At 42.6% G+C, this 18,979-nt stretch overlaps 1 protein-coding gene across 2 annotated transcripts in view; it reads right to left on the bottom strand.

Moving 5' to 3' along the window:
• Positions 1 to 544: 544 nt before the first annotated feature.
• The window catches only part of FUOM (fucose mutarotase), a 62,844-nt gene continuing 44,409 nt past the window's right edge, over positions 545 to 18,979 (bottom strand). The window contains exons 5-6 of one of the 2 annotated variants that reach the window (XM_073596927.1): positions 11,048 to 11,121; positions 545 to 681 (exon numbers count right to left, since the gene is read on the bottom strand). In XM_073596927.1, coding sequence (XP_073453028.1) covers positions 615 to 681; positions 11,048 to 11,121 — 141 coding nt within the window. In that variant the 3' untranslated portion in view covers positions 545 to 614. Of the gene's footprint in view, positions 682 to 8,136; positions 8,165 to 11,047; positions 11,122 to 18,979 lie in introns of those variants that run through there. The other variant, XM_073596929.1, reaches the window with a different exon arrangement.

Here is an 18,979-nt window from a genome sequence, read left to right on the forward strand (position 1 = left end):
CCTGAACACACCGGCTCACTGGGAAGGAATGTTTGTCATTGGTTGGCCTAATGTCTAGTGTCTGGATGCACTGCCACATGTTTTCATATTACATAACAGCTAGCAGGATGTTAACCCACATACACTAGCACAGAATGCACTGATTTAAACAATACATTTCAAGTATATAAAAAATATATCATATAATTGTATGTATGACATACAATATGCTAAATTTGATGACAACTGTAGCAAAAATGTATAGCCAATATACACTAAAACATTAACACTGATTATACCTACAGATGAAGATAAATGTAATCCTATTTTCCATCAAACCAGACATAGAGTAAGAATAACTCATTACTACTCCCCAAATCAAGGCACAGTGCACTAGGCAAAGTGCAGTAACCCACAGCAACCAACCAGACTTCACTTTGCAAAAGCAAATCCAGGCCAAGATGGATTCTAAATGGTTAATAGCCGTATAGAATTTTTATTTATATTTTAATGCCCTAATAGATATAAATAACAACTAAAAACACAAGCACAATAAAAACATTGCTTCATATTTGTATAGTATATATTTAATCAAGGTTACACATACAGATATTTCAGACATAAGTACAATGTCGTCAAACCAGATCACTGGGACAAAGAACACCTTTCTTTAATATAAGGTTTCCATAGAGAGCAGTTTCTCTGCAACAGACAAAAGAATAAGAATGTAAGATAAGACAGAGTCTACCATAATCTAAATAAAAACACAAGTAGTGTCGCAATTTGTTCTTTTTTTTTTTTTTTTTTTATGTATGTATTTTTGGTGATCTTTTTGCTCATTTAGGAGCCTATAGACAACAGGTTTTATTCACTGGATCTGACAATAATCATCTATAGAAGCTTTACCCCTAGGGAACCCTTGAAATCATTTTTCAAAACGTCTCAAGGAAGTCCTGCTAAAACAATTAATTGGGAGTCAGTGGGAAGAACATTCCTTACATCGGTGGTCAGTGGGAAGGATGCCCCATTGCAGTGGAGATCAGAATGCTAAAAAAGATCATTAGTTTACTGGCGCTGGCTCTGCCAAGTGTTGATAGACGCAAAACTATAAAAGGCGCCAACAGAGAGTCAATCAACCACAGCTCAAGGAACCCCTAGAAACCTCTGGAGGAACCTTAGGGTTCCACTGAACCATGGTTATGAATAGCTGGTCTATAGGGTACAACAGACATAGATGGCTATGGATCAAATGAAGGCATATTAAATACATACTGTAGGTTAGAAAACAAAGGATGAGGTTTACCATATGGAACAAAACTTTGAGGGCCACTATTTTCTTGAAACAAAGTATGGAATTAGCATCAGCCTCAAAATCTCAGCGCTAGATTATCCACTCCAGCTCCGGAAGTTTTACCCCTCTTTCTGACCAGGCCATTTTTTGCTGTTTGGCACTGCATTATTTAACAATTGCGCAGTCATGCAATGCTTTACCCAAATGACATTTATACCATTTTTTCACACAAATAAAGCTTTTTTGGTGGTATTTGATCACCACTAGGTTTTTATTCTTTGAAAATGAAAAAAAATGCTGATAATTTTGAAAAAAAAAAATCTGTATTTTTTCTGTTCTGTTATAAAACATACCCAATAAAAAAAATGTAAAAGAAATCAAATTTTTTCATAAATTTAGGCCAATATGTATTCTGCTACATTATTTGGTATAAAAAAAACCAAAATAAGTGTATATTGATTGTAGATGCTATGCCTTTCACGCAAACCAATCTATGGTACAGTGGAGCTGCTGGTCTAAGCGGGCTTGTTACCTTCACTCTCGACACCCCTGCTTTACCGGCACTGGGTCTAGGGTTCCGTTGAGTTTACCTCTGGACGATATAAGCACCAACACTTGAATACGTTTTCAATGCTTTATTGAACCAAGTAATGAAGTAGCATGAAAGAGGCAAGAGGGAAGCTTAAATACCTTTCTTTAGGATTCTTGAGAATGTCCTTTAAAGTTGAATATTGTAATCAGATGCACTCCCCTTGTGGGACACAATCTTTGCTCGCCTGGATAGGCCTCTCTCACTTGCCTAGCAGCCAGTACGTAGCACGAACAAAAGTCTCTGCCACAGACTTGCTTGAAATAAATCGGTACAATCCTCTGCCACAGGATGTATTAAACTTTACGGTGAATGTCAGACACAGTACCTGGACCTTTAAGCCAACCCGGCAGTACTATGCTGTAAAACTACTTTAGGATACGTCCTCCAACCGAGTCACCAGGCCCCTCTCCAGACCAGCACTCTGCATGATCCTTCCATGATGGGTCCTCCCCTGGGATCTTCTCGGTTGTCCAGCTTCTTCACTCTGGATAGACAGCTCAGGACCATTCCTCGGCTGCTGTGGTAGGCCCCAGACATGCTTCTGGGCCCACCCACGCACCGCAGTGGCGCAGGCCTCCGGAACGGAGGACCACGAGGTAGCACTCTAACACATACCTGTCGGCCAGGAGGGCCAGCAGGTGGCTGAAACGAACCCCAAAACATGGCGTCTGTCCCATAAATACCCTCTCCCAGAATGCAACTCGGAGGACCACCTCCACCGAGTTGTCTCTGGGACAGAGGAGCACCCATACGCTTCGCAATGTCAGCCAAGCTGGAACAGAGGCAAATCTAACTCCCCTAACTAGCAATTTACTAAATTTACCTATCAATTGGTAGATCATAAATCTACCAGCACTACAAATATAATATATATATATATATATATATATATATATATATATATATATATATATATATATATATATATATATATATATAACACCGTATATACTCGAGTATAAGCTGAGGCACCTAATTTTACCGCAAAAAACTGGGAAAATTTATTGACTCGGTGAGAAATGTGCAGCTACTGTAAGTGGAAAAGAGGGTCAACAATGCCCATTTGCAGCCTCACTGTGCCCATTTGCATGCCTCACTGTGCCCATTTGCAGCCATAGGTCCCCCGAACTTCAAACTCGGTGGTTAAGGGTTCCTAGATGCCCCCTAGCTGCAGCCAAAGGGTCCCAAAATGACATTGCTGCAGATGGACACAGTTGACCGACTTTGGGGCCCCGTATCTCGGACCCACTTGGTGCTAGGAACCCCAAATTTGGTATGCAAACCCTAGCACTACAACATACCGGAAAATGTCAAGTACTTTTCTGCAGCAGAGAATGACATTTTCAGAACTGAATTTGGGGCCCCATATCTTGGGGCTACTTGGTGCTAGGAACCCCAGCTTTGGATATGTTGTAGTGCTAGTGCCACTGGGGTTGCACAACAAATTTGGGGTTCCTAGCACCAAATTTGGTTCGGAAAATGTCATCCTTTGCACCAGAAAAGTGCTTGACATCCTTTTTAGAGATAAACACATGGAGACAGTGACATCGCCAATCACAGTGGAGCAGCCTTGGTTCCTCCTATCCTCTCAGGCGTTACAGATGCCACAGCCTTGAATTGTCCATATGGTTTTTGGGAGACCCAATTCCCTAGGCTTGGTGAGACCAACTATTTGGTCTGTTTAGCTGGTAAGGAGCCAACCTATTCACTTTGGGTATTCCATTATCATTGGATAAAGGGACTTTTTTCTCATCACAGTGCTAATTGCAGTACTCACTGTTGAAGTTTCTTTTTCCTCCTGCGAGTTCATTGAGACTTATTTTTATTATTTATTTTTAATTATTTATCACGCATGTTATTAAATCTCACTTGTGACTATCAGATTCACAACATTGTAACTGTAAATTATATTGTTTCATGTGTTAAGTTCAACATCGTTGTCTATGTGCATATCAGTGATGTATATTTGACTAATTTTGTATCACCTAGTGATTCAACTTTCACAAACACCAGCATATTTCACATGTGTCTGCTTTAGTTTTCTTGGTTTAGTTTGTTTTCACTTTAATATTTTAATAATTTATTAATTTAACGCTGCACTATTTATTTAATTTATGATTTTGGGTCTTGTATTGCAGACTCTTGGTGCGGGCTGCTCTTATATATATTTTTTTCTATCCTTGTTTAGTTAATTTAATTTTAGAGCAGCGTTTGGCCATCAGGCCCTCTTTTTCTACATCCCTGTTTACATTGACAGAACTCTGTCCTGTCCTCCTCCATGCCAATCAGTGGGTGCCAGCGGTCAATAATTTGTTGGCACCTGCTGATCGGCTTGTGCTGTGACTAATCACAGCACAGCCAGTGCGCCAGCAGCGTGCGTGTTCACCCCCTACCCGGGATTGCTGGATCATGTACTACATACGTGATCCAGAACAGGAGAGCCTCTCTGCTGCCATACTCCAACGTGAGGCAGTCGGCAAGTGGTTATTTTTGTTCTATTCTAACATTTTCTGTGGCAGTTAAGGCAAGCATATAGTTTTGAGGAATTAATCCATTAGCTAATAGGTTGAGGGTCAAGTAAAGGTAGGGTTAAGGAGTTAATTTTGAGCGTTAGGCTGGTCGTAGATGGGACAGTTTTTTTAATCAGACAGCTGGCTGACTGGGAAAAAAAAAAATGGACAGACTTCCCCATCCACAAAAGCGAGGTGGGTGGAGGAAACTTCCCCACTGTGGTATTAGATTCTGACAGTGGGGACTCCTCCGCTTGTCAGAATACACTGCTCAGTGTTGCAGCTAATTGGCTGCAGCCTGCCGATCGAGAAAATGTTTCCAGCATTCGTGTTAGACAGAAGTCAGTCATTAGATAGACTTCTTTTGAGTGGGAACGGCAATAGATGAATCGAAACTGGTCTAGTCCATCTATGGCCAGCTTTAGTTTGGGAGTCAGTGTAAGGTGGACAAATAGTTAAGTGTTTGATTAGCTGAAGTTTTAAAAGTTAGGCTAGAGTGGGTCCTCAAAGCATTTAATTTAAGGCCAGTTCACTATTTTTCAGTCAGGGGCCAAGTGGTGGGTGAAATAGAAGAAAAATAGAAGAAAAAGAAAAACTGTTTGTAATGTGCAGCCCTACAAAATGAACACAGCCACTGTCTCCTGGCATATAAAACAAACAGCTCTCTTCTTGCACTACAAGTAACAATAGGTCCATTAATGGTTGACGATTCTGCACTTGGAGCCAATTTTGTTTTCTGACATGATTTCAAGTGAACTTGTTAATGAATGTGATATTAACACAAATTATGATTCTTGTGATGGTAATGTAACTAACCTGCCACTATGCTGAATATTAACATAAGATGAATATGGTTTTGCATCTCTTGGCTGTATACACAGGAACAGGGAGGGAATTTGAAGGGAGTTTCCTCAAAGGCTAAGTGCTTTTTCACACTACTGTATTGTGCTAGGGCGTGCAATGTATATTACATGGAATAAAATGATGCGGTTCAATTTACTCTGAATGGTACCCCAGCACACCCTTCTGATGGATGTGTTGCAGCTCAACACAAGGCAGCACAATGATGTGTGCTGCGGTGTGCTGCCAGAAAGGCTAAATGCAACTTTTTGGTGTCTTAAGCTGCCCATTCAAATGATAAGACCACCTTAATGTAATACACGTTAATGCACGTGCGCTATTAGAGCTCAAAAATGTAAATGGACCCTGAGAATTCTGCTTTCTATGCAACTAACTAGCTGTTTCCTAGAAAAGGACAGCTGTAGCTATTCTGAGTATGAGAATAAAAAAATGAATTACATTATGTGGCTATTTTACACACAAAGAATGTTTAATGGAAAGCTTTTTTAGCACTGAATTGAACTTGACTAGGTTTGATTTTTGATTCAGAATTACTTGTCGCTATTGGATTCCTTTATTTTTCAAAGTGGCATGAAGACCATTCAAGGACAACTCTCTTATACAACCATTCTGTTTTCTTTTTTTTCTCTCTTTTTAACTTCCGTCATTTTTATTTTTAGAAAGTGAGATGACAAGTCAGTTTCACATAGTAAGCCTGCAGTAAAGAATGTCGTGAGCAATGATTCTTTTTTCACAGCCAATCACAGTGATCACATAATTTTGAAGTCTGTCCCACCTCCCAGTGTTAAGACTGACTTAAAGGGCCACTGGGAGGGAGCAGTAAAGGGTTAAATACAAACCAAATGTGATTAACCTTTTCATAAACTAGAAATCATTAAACTTTACTGCATAAACAGAAACACAAGAATTTTAAGGAGAAAAGCCCTGCACCAAGACTAGTAGCTAAAAGCCAATATATTTTTTTTTAGTTTTATAATTATTTTGCCACATTATTCACATAGTAAATTTATTACTGAACTTTGTTGTTTTGAATCCTCTTAAGATAAGAGACTATGGGTTTGATTTACTAAAGGCAAATCCACTTTGCACTACAAGTACACTTGGAAGTACAGTCGCTGTAGATCTGAGGGGAAGATCTGAAATGAGGGGAAGCTCTGCTGATTTTATCATCCAATCATGAGCAAGCTAAAATGCTATTTTTTAATTTTCCTTGCATGTCCCCCCTCAGATCTACAGCGACTGCACTTCCACTTTCAGTGCTAAGTTGAAATCCACTTTGCACTGAAAGTGCACTTGGAAGTGCAGTTGATGTAGATCTGAGGGGGACATGCAAGGAAAATAAAAAAATAAGCCCTTAGTCTTTGAGGAAACTCCTTTAGTAAATGCCTTTAGTAAATAACCCCCCATATGTATATAAAATAAGAAAACCAGATCCAGACAAAAACAACTTGCTGTATATTAGTATGCTCATGTTATCAATATGAGAAAGCATATTTTAGTATAAATAAATGTTAAACGCTGCTGAGATCTGACTACAGCTTGACGTATTAAAGTAGAATTTTTTTTTTTATTTTGAATTTTAAGAACATTCCTTCAATTTTCCAATCAATAGTGGGGTCAAAACGACATTTGTTTTCGACCGTAGTGACAAGAAAATTGAAGGAGCAGAACAGAAAATGTCTCTGGAACAAACACATTATTAACCACTTGACCACTGGGCACTTAAACCCCCTTCCTAACCAGACCAATTTTCAGATTTCGGTGCTCTCACAGTTTGAATGACAATTAGTCATGCAACACTGTATCTATATGAAATTTTTGTCCTTTTTTTCACACAAATAGAGTTTTCTTTTGGTGGTATTTAATCACCGCTGGGTTTTTTATTTTTTGCGCTATAAATCAAAAAATACTGAAAATTCGGTAAGAAAAAAACTCTTTGTTTCTGTTAAAATTTATTGCAGAGTATTGGCGAGTATTGGCAGAGTATTGGCAGAGTATTGACAGAGCATTGCAGAGTATTGCAGAGTATTGCATAGTATTGCAGAGTATTACATAGTATTGCAGAGTATTGCGGAGTATTGCATAGCATGGCAGAGTATTGCATAGCATGGCAGAGTATGGCCACTGAGCAGAGCTGTGGGCTGTAGTGCCCACAGCACTGCAAACAATCTCTCCCTCTCTCCTCTCACACTGTACCGATCGGTACAGAGAGGGGAGGGAGGAACCGGCGTCGTGACATGACGCCGGTTTGTTTACTCTCTATATAACCCCTCCCCTTACTGGGAGTACCTCAGTTTTGTAGCAAAGCAATATACGTGTATTAGAAGAGGGAAGGGACCTCTGTGTCCCATGATGTACTCCAAGAAAAGGATTTTACAGGTAAGCTGTTATAAAAATCCTATTTTCTTTATCGTACATCACGGGACACAGAGCCACAGTATTTACTGTATGGGATGTCCCAGAGCAATGCTATCTGAGGGGAGGGGACACAAACAAAGTAGGGTGCAATCAGACCTGAGGACCTATACTGCTGCCTGCAGCACACTGTGCCCAAAGGCGATATCCTCATGCCTTTCTACATCTACCTGATAGAATCTGGTGAATGTATGGACTGAAGACCAAGTTGCGGCCTTGCAGATTTGAGCCACGGAGGCCTGGTGATGCACTACCCATGAAGCACTAACAGCCCTGGTGGAGTGCGCTTTGATTAAAAAAGGTGGAACTTTCCTCTTCAAACCATAAGCTTGAATAATTACTTGCCAAATCCACTTAGCAATAGTAGATTTCGACGATGCCTGACCTTTTTAGGACCTTCAGGCAACACAAACAAAACATCCGTTTTCCGAATCTGAGCAGTCGCCTCCAAATAGATTTTGACCGCTCTCACTAAATCCAGAGAATGTAGGGACTTTTCTTCCTTAGAACAGGGCTCTGGAAAAAATGAAGGCAGAACAATATCCTGGTTTAGATGAAAACCTGAAACCACCTTTGGTAGAAAGTTAGGATGAGGACGCAATACTACTCTATCCTTGTGAATGATTAAATATGGCTCTTTACAAGAAAGAGCCGCCAATTCTGATATGCTTCTTGCAGAAGAAATGGCTACCAGAAAAACTAGCTTCCTTGTCAAAAGGACCAAGGGAATATGTTGTATCGGCTCAAAAGGCTGTTTCTGTAATGCAGACAGAACTAAATTCAAGTCCCAAGGGTTCAGGGGTGCTCTAACCGGTGGATTAAGCCGTGTTACCCCCTGTATAAAGCTTTGGACCAAAGAATGCGAAGCAAGTGGACATTGAAACAATACCGATAAGGCCAAGACCTGGCCCTTGATAGTACTCAAGGCCAGTTTCATCTCTAACCCCATTTGCAGAAAGGCAAGAATTCTACCTATGACATACTTTCTGGGATGCCAACCTAAGACACTGGTGAAAAAACTGAGGTACTCCCAGTAAGGGGAGGGGTTATATAGGGAGCTAAACTTCCTGTCTAGGGTGTGCCAGTGGCCATCACCTAAAGGTTCCTATATAACCCATACAGTAAATACTGTGGCTCTGTGTCTTGTGATGTACGATAAAGAAACTTTTTTTTCCAATCTGGATGGAGCTATAACCCCTGCCAGATTTTTTTTTTGCCATTTGTTTTCCATTTGGGATATTTACCTTTGCTTCCAGTCCCATAAGCAAAACAGGAGGTGAAGGGAAATCCCTGCAAATTAAGAGAATCCCTTGGGGCCCCCCAGGTCACCAGAACTAGTATCTCCATTGGCAGATATCCCCTCTATTATACTTTTCCCAAAATTTGGGATTTTCTTTTACTTTCACTTTCAATGAGAATGGTAAACAAGACAAATAGAGAGGATGAATCTCCCCAATAAGGACACAGACAGTTAAAAAACCTTAATAGGTGTTCTAATCCATCTCCACTCTATCCAAAACCATAATAAAAGTTTTGTTTTTAGCCTCTAGCAAACCGAAAAACCTGAATAACTCTTTGTCAACATATACGTGTCATTGCTTCTATCTGGGAGGATGAATTAAGGGAATTATGTGAATTTGAGATTTCCAACATCCCACTGACATGCTGCAGATCACATACTAAGACCCCCTTTCACACTGGAGACATTTTGTAGGCGCTAAAGGGTTAAAAATAGTTAATAGTTAAAAAACCCCTCCCCTGCAGTCCCAGTGTGAAAGCCCGAGTGCTTTCACACTGGAGCGGTGCGCTTGCAGGATGTTAGAAAAAGTTCTGCAAGCAGCATCTTTGGAGCGGTTTAGAGTGGTGTATACACCTCTCCTCCAGCACCCCTGCCCATTGAAATGAATGGGCACCGCTGCCGAAGCGCCTTCAAAGCGATTCGGTAGCGGCACTTTTCAGGCCCATTTAACCCTTTCTCCAGCCGCTAGCGAGGGTAAAAAGCACCCCGCTAGCTGCCGAAAAGCGCCGCTACAACAACGGTAAAAAACTAGCGGTGCGTTACCGCTAATGCGGCTCGCTGGCAGTGTGAAAGGGGTCTTACTATACACATATATAATGGCTAAGAGGAGATTCACAATTTTAGGGAACAAAGATATACATTTCCATCCACCTTAGTATGACCAAGAGTTTCCTGTAGTCATGCAGAAGAGGGGGATTCACACCAGTGGAGTCACTAGGGTTGGTGTCACCTGGTGCAGTAAAATTTGGTGTCCCCCTCCCTCCCTCCGGGGTCACTGAGCAATCCGGGGCACTGAGCAGGCTAGCGCATCAGCACAGCTCTCCCCCCCTGTGTAATCCCCCCCGTGTAATCCCCCTAATGTAACCACCCGTGTAATCCCTCTAATCTAACCCCCCCGTGTAATCCCCCTAATGTAACCCCCTGTGTAATCCCCCTAATGTAACCCCCCCGTGTAATCCCCCTAATATAACCCTCCCCCATGTAATCCCCCTAATGTAACCCCCCCGTGTAATCCCCTTAATGTAAACCCCCCCTGTGTAATCCCTCTAATGCAACCCCCCGTGTAATCCCTCTAATGTAACCCCCCCGTGTAATCCCTCTAATGCAACCACCCCCTGTGTAATCCCTCTAATGCAACCCCCCCTGTGTAATCCCCCTAATATAACCCTCCCCTCGTGCAATCCCCCTAATATAACCCTCCCCTCGTGCAATCCCCCTAATGTAACCCCCCCCGTGCAATCCCTCTAATGTAACCCCCCCATGCAATCCCCCCAATGTAACCCACCCCACCTCCCTGTATATCTTCCCTCCCTACATTTACAGACCTCAGATCAGCGTGGCTCTGTCAACACAAATGTCCCTCCATCTAGGCTCCTCCTCCAGTTGTGGATATACTGTCAGTGTACAGGAGGAGCCTAGGCTCCGTCGGCTCTGAGCTTTGTAATTGTGATAGGCAGCCGGCACCTCTCCTCGCTGCCTGTCACAATAATAGGCGATTGCAGTGCCGGTTCCCAGAGAACATGCGGGCACCGAGCACTGGGCTATGGGACTCCAGAGCTGTCTGCCTCTGCCTCACAATTCTTTCTCCTCCTCCCTCCCCGAACATTGCGGGGAGCTAAGGAGACACAGCAACAACAGCAGAGATACCAGGAAAAAGAGGAAGAGGGGAGAGCCGTGGCACCTCTCTCAATCCAGTGCCATGCCGGGTGTCACCCTCTGATGGGTGTCACACAGGTGCGGAACCCACCCCCCATTCCCCCCTAGCGACGCTACTGGTTTACGCAACAGCCCAGCATGATTGAAGATGGTTTGCATGTCAGATACAAAGACAAGAGGTAGTTTAGAAAAACTGCTTCCTGGAGATGTCTGTGAATACTTACCCAGTGGCCACAACAGCAAAAGCATTTTTTGCTCTCTCATAAAAAGAAAATCTTTCCACTTTTTCAAGGGGAGCCTGTAAGACATAATATTACCAGATTTATGGATCACTTTTTTAAAACAGATGATAGAAACAGAAGAGTGATGTTATGATGAAACACGTAGGGCAAATTCTACGCTTGTTAGGTTACCACCCACTAGGGAACGAGGAGGCAATATCCCAGGATTACATTGTTATTACAGTGCTGTTTCTTAGTAATACCGATTTATTTTGTTTACAAACTATTTTCATTAGTGAATAGAAAAACAGTACAAGTGACCCAGAGGGTCGTAAATATAGAAGCTAGTACTAAAGAGAACAAGACACTTTCAAGAAAAACAACCAAATTAATATACAAATATAAGCCATATAGCTATAGCATCACAGTACAGTATGAGGCAGAGACAAAGCATGTCATATACCACAGAACAAAAATAAAATAAAAAATGCATGAAATAAATAGCTTAATATATGGTAATATTGATCCAACAGAAGTTATGACAAAAAAAGTTGGCGGAAGGATTCCATTTGGCATCAAAGAGGTGCATTGTATCAAATAACATATGATGTATTCATTACATCAGCAGAACATAATTCACTCTATCAATAATAATGCCGCTTACAGATGATCGGAGATTCTGACAACTAAATCCTGGATTTTTTTTTTCCGACGGATGTTGGCTCAAACTTGTCTTGCATACACACGGTTGCACAAATGTTGTCGGAAATTCTGACCGCCAAGAACACGGTGACGTACAACACATATGACGATCGAGAAAAATTAAGTTCAGCCAGTGCGGCTTTTCTGCTTGATTCCGGGCATGTGTGGAATTTTGTGCGTCGGAATTGTGTACACACGATCAGAATTTACGACAACGGATTTTGTTCTCAGAAAATTTGAGATCCAGCTCTCAAATTTTTGTTGTCGGAAATTCAACAAATGTCTGATGGAGCCTACACACGAACATTTGTTGCCGGAAATTCCGACCGTGTGTATGCTGCATAAGAGTAAATGGTACAACAGTTAACTTCCATTGAAGAGCAAGGGCAAATTTTGCAAAGCACACAGAATGTATAAGTCGTTCCTCCTGGTGTGTGGCCCCAGGAATAGAATTAAACATTCAGCACATAGAAGAGGTCAATTGAGGTGTGTGGCCCAATATCTTAGCAGCCATCTCAGTGATCTTGAGGTTGTAATACATCACATGACCAAAACGTATGATAAAGTGTCCCCCGAGAGGGGCAACCCCAAAAGCATAGAGGAATTTAGGAGTATAGAGGGATTATAACGGTGCCAGAGAAATAGAGGAATGAGTGTTCAGATAAAATTACAAAAATACTTTATTAACATATATTATCACATGTAAAAAAACAGAGCATTAAAATGATGGGTGCAGTTCACAAATAAATTGATACAGAGCAAATATAATCGAGTGAGCCTGGTGAGGAGGGCCTTCAAAACAGGTGCTCAATTCCTACATGTTTCGCCAAGACATTGGCTTCCTCAGGGAATGGTATGAGCCTGTAGCAACATTAAAGATCTCTAGATAGAAACAAAAAACACAGTAAAGGACATAATAAAGTAAAAAACAAATAATATAATACATAGAACATCAGGTGGGGTGTGTGGCGGAACTGGATCCCCAAAGTGGCCAAAAAAACCCCCATCTAAGGACGTACCTGAAGGCCAGACACCCGGGGCGAGGCTAGGCGAGGGGCACCCCAACCAAGGGCCCAGGTGGGAAATTGGAAAATACGGGTATTTATCTAAAAAAAATAAAAAATCCAAACTCAATAAAAATAAACCAAGGGAGACTGATAAATACATATATGAATGATTACATACTCACAGGTATGTAAAAAGCAGGGACAATGGTTAAAAGATGGCTTACCCAGGGTAAAAAATGCAAGTGGATCAGAGATGCCAAAGGCGCTACCCTGTACGCATATAGGAGGCATGGGATAGGATTGTATTGATTTAGACAGCAGCAGAGTTTGTCACGTCCTATAATAGAACAAGTGGTGTTAGCTGGGAGCCAAAAGAAAAAGAAGACTGAGGTAGTCAGAGGGAATGTGAAACGGATCAAACTTACCCTGTGAGTATTTCACAATAGTGGACGCAAAGAGAGGCTTCTGCGCGTGCGCCCGTAGCAGCATCCCCGGAGCCTACAAGGTCCAAGATGCACCGCGGGTGAGTGCCCGAGTCACGTGACCCGCGTCGGTGCAGCCCGTACAGGACAGTGGAAGAGCGCTGTCAATCAATCGCGAGGACAGCGATTCCATGTACCAGGGCCGGATGGTAGGCGCGGGGCAGAGTGACACAAGCACAAGCACAGGAGCCTAAACTGGCAGACACTGGATAGTGCTGCCCTGGGCGTCCATACAGTCAACAACAGTGCAAACCCGGAGGCCAAGACAAAGGGGCCACAGCCATATCAAGCAACAGAGGGGAAGGCAAATAGGCACAGCGAGGAAAAAGGGGCAAAAAGCCACCCAGGGAGAGATAGCGCGGAGGAGAGCACCCGGGCACAGACACCCCGCCAGTTCCAGCACCCTGAGGGGATGGAAGGGGAGTCCCAGGCGCACAGCCCCATGCAGGTTCAGCCACACATCCCAACAAGTACACAGAAAATAAACAGGGACCCAGTTATTAAACAAAGAAAATAGACATTTGTTTAGAGAGTAGGGACAAAAATTAAAAATATAGGATACTTAATGCGTGTATAATTATTGTTTGTATGGCATCACAGAGTTAATGAATAATGCAAAACAAAAACATAAATGGAAGCATCTTATTAAAAATAAGTACAAGTTATCCATAACCTAGTCTTACATCCATGTTTCCTGCTGGTGCACAGTCTGCGGACCCTAAAATTGCCCCCATTTTTTTAGTTCAGGCTCCGGACTCTCTCCAGAGTCTGATTCCACACTCGCAAACCCCAGCTGTCAACGGGGATCTTCCACCCTCGATGTAATTAATTTATCGTCAGTACCATTAACTCACGATCAAATCAATCAATTTTGATAAATTCCTACTTATCAAGGACATTCATCTCTTTGCATGTAAGCTACTATACAAGGTAATTTATGACAGATCTTCTTCACACCCCACCTCCGTTGAATCTAACTCTCTCATACAGGAGGTTCCCACTTTGGCTGAGATTCAGGCTTTGGAGGAGTTGATGTCGTTATGGGAGGAGGGAGACACTGATGGCGACAATATGTCTGATCTCCCCGAATCGGGCGTTGTCGCCCTCGGTGCCCCCCCCCCCTCCTTCAAACCCAAATCTCGCAACTTTCCCAATTTATCTACCAAACCCAACATTTGGGCTTTTGTTCAACAAATTACCACTGCCATTGACAATATGGAATCTGTCTCCTTTTCTCCATCCAATCTATCTCCTGCCCTTAGCAAAGCATTAAAATCTCTCCAAAACCACCAGGGGCTGGTTATTAAACCAGCCGATAAGGGTGGTAATGTGGTAGTTATGGATGTTTCCTTTTACGAACGCATGTGCCGTGACATTCTTGACAATCGTGACTGGTATAGGCCCATATCGAAGTCACTTATCAACTATTTCACTCTTGAATATAACCAACTGATCTTTTCAGCATATCAAAAGGGTACGATCGATTGCAGCACGTGGAATTTCTTAAATGTTAGGGAACCAAAAACCCCCACGTTTTACTCCCTACCCAAACTTCATAAGTTGCTGACCCATCTACCGGGTCGGCCTATTGTTTCCGGATGCCAATGCCTTACAGAACATGCAAGTGCATTGGTAGACAAGTATTTAGCCCCCCATGTTACCTCCTTGTCTTCTTGTGAAAGACACCATTCACGTTCTCCGCATCCTCGATGGGAAACACTTACCTAAGGATGTTTGGCTAGTCGCTCTAGATGTAGAGAGCTTATATAACATCATTCTTCACGATAGAGGCATTGAGGTTATAGATAAACAACTCCGTGAGAGAGGCCCTAACTTTGACGCTTATGGAGATTTTGTTCTTGAACTTTTGAAGTTCATACTGACACGTAATCATTTTATGTTTGGTTCCTCTCACTTCCTCCAGGTACAGGGTGTAGCCATGGGAACCAAATGTGCCCCCTCATACGCCAACCTGTACCTGGGGAGGTGGGAGAGAGAACTCTTCGGCATGTCTAACTCGTTCCATCTCCTGTCCAAAGTTCTATCTTGGTACAGATACATTGATGATGTGTTATTTTTTTGGTCTGGCACTCGAGAAGAACTATCTCTGTTCATGGACTTTCTGACCATGAATTCCTACAACCTCAAAATTTACCATGGAGTGCAGTCAATCTCGGATTCACTTTCTTGATCTTCAAATTAGTCTGGACCCCAATGGCAACCTCTTCGGGTAACATCATTCTTCATGCCAGTAGTGCCCATCCTAAGCCTCTCCTTAAAGAGCATTCCCTTCAGTCAGTACTTAAGACTCAAAAGAAATTGCACCCTTGAGGCTGATTTTTTTCAAGCATCACACGATCTGTATTGTAGACTTAGAGATAGAGGATATAGTCATTCTCTTCTCAAGAAAGCCTTCAACAAAGCCAAAAAATTTGATAGGAAGGACCTAATTTTCTCTGACAAGCCTCCGGACACTCAGCAGCCTGTCCGGCTGATCACCCAATATTCCAAACAACATGCCCAAATCAAGGACATTCTTAATCAATTCTGGCCTCTATTAACCACAGACCCCATCATCGCCAAATATGTTAGATCATATCCGGATATAACATATCGTAGATCTTCTTCACTGAGAGATCGATTGATAACAAGTCATCATTCTGTTGACAAACAGTCATCGATCAGTATTACTGTGACCTTTCAATGTGGCAAGTGCGATGTCTGTGCCTTTGTCTCCAACTCTAGGGAACTTGTCCTTCCCAACGGATTGACTCATACCATCAGACATCAAGTCACCTGTGCCACTGTGGGTGTGGTATACTTGGCTCTGTGCCGATGTGGTTCCTACTACATCGGCAAAACCAAGCGACCCTACCAGGTTTGCATCAGGGACCATATCTAACCCTTGTTTAAACGTACTACCACTACAGCCATTAACCGGCATATTGCTACACAGCATAATTTTGACCCACACGTTGTCAGGTTCTCTGCACTTGAGCATGTACCCTTACATGCCCGAGGCGGGAGCACTGACAACAAACTATTACAGCTTGAGACCAAGTGGATCCATATTCTACAGGCTACAAAATTTCCCGGGGCTAAATGAACATATTGGCTTCAAACCTTTTTTATAGGGTCCTTGCACCTCTCGATTGAATTATGAATAGTTTGTTAATTTCTATCTTAGTTTGTAACCCAAACATATAATTCGTGTCTCTAACCTGAGTTCCTTCCCATCTTGGGTCAGTCTTTGGTTCTTTTCTCTCTTCCCCTCCCCCTTCATTCCCCTTTTTCTCCCTTACCTTATTCTCATTCTTTCCCCCTCTTGTTCTTCTCATTTCCCATTTTCTTCTCTTTTCTCATTTCCCATTTTCTTCTCTTTTCTTCCTTCAGCCATGGAATGTTATTTTGATCTCTTTACACAACTACTTTGTATGTGTTATGGATAACTTGTACTTATTTTTAATAAGATGCTTCCATTTATGTTTTATTTTGCATTATTCATTAACTCTGTGATGCCACCCAAACAATAATTATACACGCATTGAGTATCCTATATTTTTTCATTTTTGTCCCTACTCTCTAAACAAATGTCTATTTTCTTTGTTTAATAACCGGGTCCCCGTTTATTTTCTATGTACTTGTTGGGATGTGTGGCTGAACCTGCATGGGGCTGTGCGCCTGGGACTCCCCTTCCATTCCCTCAGGGTGCTGGAACTGGCGGGGGGGTCTGTGCCCGGGCGCTCTTCTCCGCGCTCTCTCCCCCCAGGTGGCTTTTTGCCCCTTTTTCCTCGCTGTGCCTATTTGCCTTCCCCTCTGTTGCTTGGTATGGCTGTGGCCTCTTTGCCTTGGCCTCTGGGTTTGCACTATTGTTGACTGCATGGACGCCCAGGGCAGCACTATCCAGTGTCTGCCAGTTTAGGCTCCTGTGCTTGTGCTCATGCCACTCTGCCCCGTGCCTACCATCTGGCCCTGGTACATGGAATCGCTGTCCTCTCGATTGATTGACAGCGCTCTTCCACTGTCCTGTACGGGCCGCACCGACGCGGGTCACGTGACTCGGGCACTCGCCGTGGTGCATCTTGGACCTTGTAGGCTCCGGGGACGCCGCTACGGGCGCACGCGCAGAAGCCTCTCTTTGCATCCGCATACTTGATCAGCTGCGCTGATCAGGTGTGGTGGGCGTACATAGGCAGGCCTGTCCTTCTTTCCACCTGGACATGAGGAACGCCTGTCACTATTGTGGAATACTCACAGGGTAACTTTGATCCGTTTCACATTCCCTCCGACTACCTCAGTCTTCGTTTTCTTTTGGCTCCCAGCTTACACCACTTGTTCTATTATAGGACGTGACAAACTCTGCTGCTGTCTAAATCAATACAATCCTATACCATGCCTCCTATATGCGTACAGGGTAGCGCCTTTGGCATCTCTGATCCACTTGCATTTTTTACCCTGGGTAAGCCATCTTTTAACCATTGTCCCTGCTTTTTACATACCTGTGAGTATGTAATCATTCATATATGTATTTATCAGTCTCCCTTGGTTTATTTTTATTGAGTTTGGATTTTTTATTTTTTTAGATAAATACCCGTGTTTTCCAATCTGTTTTTGAGTATATCCCTCCAACTTTCTTCAGGTGCTCCTCTTGGATTATACTTACTTTAAATTGTAAGTTACTGCGGCTATGCTAGCCCTATTTATTCGATGTGGTGATAATTATCCCACTCATCTGGCTATGTTCCCATTTCTTTTCCTTTTCTTTTCTACATACACTATTTAATAGTACTATATTTGATCGCCAGGTCTTTTGTATGCCCTCTGCAGTCATAGATACGGTGTGACCCACCTGGGCCCTTGGTTGGGGTGCCCCTCGCCTGGCCTCGCCCCGGGTGTCTGGCCTTCAGGTACGTCCTTGGATGGGGGGGTTTTTGGCCACTTTGGGGATCCAGTTCCGCCACACACCCCACCTGATGTTCTATGTATTATATTATTTGTTTTTTACTTTATTATGTCCTTTACTGTGTTTTTTGTTTCCATGTAGAGATCTTTAATGTTGCTACAGGCTCATACCATTCCCTGAGGAAGCCAATGTCTTGGCGAAACATGTAGGAATTGAGCACCAGTTTTGAAGGCCCTCCTCACCAGGCTCACGCGATTATATTTGCTCTGTATCAATTTATTTGTGAACTGCACCCATCATTTTAATGCTCTGTTTTTTCACATGTGATAATATATGTTAATAAAGTATTTTTGTAATTTTATCCGAACACTCATTCCTCCTTTTCTCTGGCACCATTATAATCTCTCTATACTCCTAAATTCCTCATTGATAATCTGGGATGAGGTGCTGTACATAGTGTAGCCTTTCTAGTCATACCTCCTTCCAAAAGCATAGAGGTAATGAATTAGGGAAAATAGCATTGATATGGACAGGAGTAGAATACCATCTAGTTAAAATTTTAAAGTGGAAGTAAAGGCAAAACCTAACTATAAACATACTCTCAGCCACATTCTAAGCCTAATCAATCTAGGCCCTGTAAAGAAAAAAAAAATCACTATACTTACCTGTTCTGCAGCCACTCTGATCCAGTCTCCCACAGCACACGCTGTGTGCAGGAGAAAGCTGATATTGGCTAGGAAATGCCTGGGAGGCGACATCACCCATAGAATTATTATTATTATTGGGGCTTCTGGTATCGGCTGCTTCTCCTACACACTGAAGCCACTTCTGACAGCTCAGC

This window comes from Aquarana catesbeiana, linkage group LG08 (genome assembly GCF_042186555.1).
Source record: "Aquarana catesbeiana isolate 2022-GZ linkage group LG08, ASM4218655v1, whole genome shotgun sequence".
Classification (NCBI taxonomy): domain Eukaryota; kingdom Metazoa; phylum Chordata; class Amphibia; order Anura; family Ranidae; genus Aquarana; species Aquarana catesbeiana.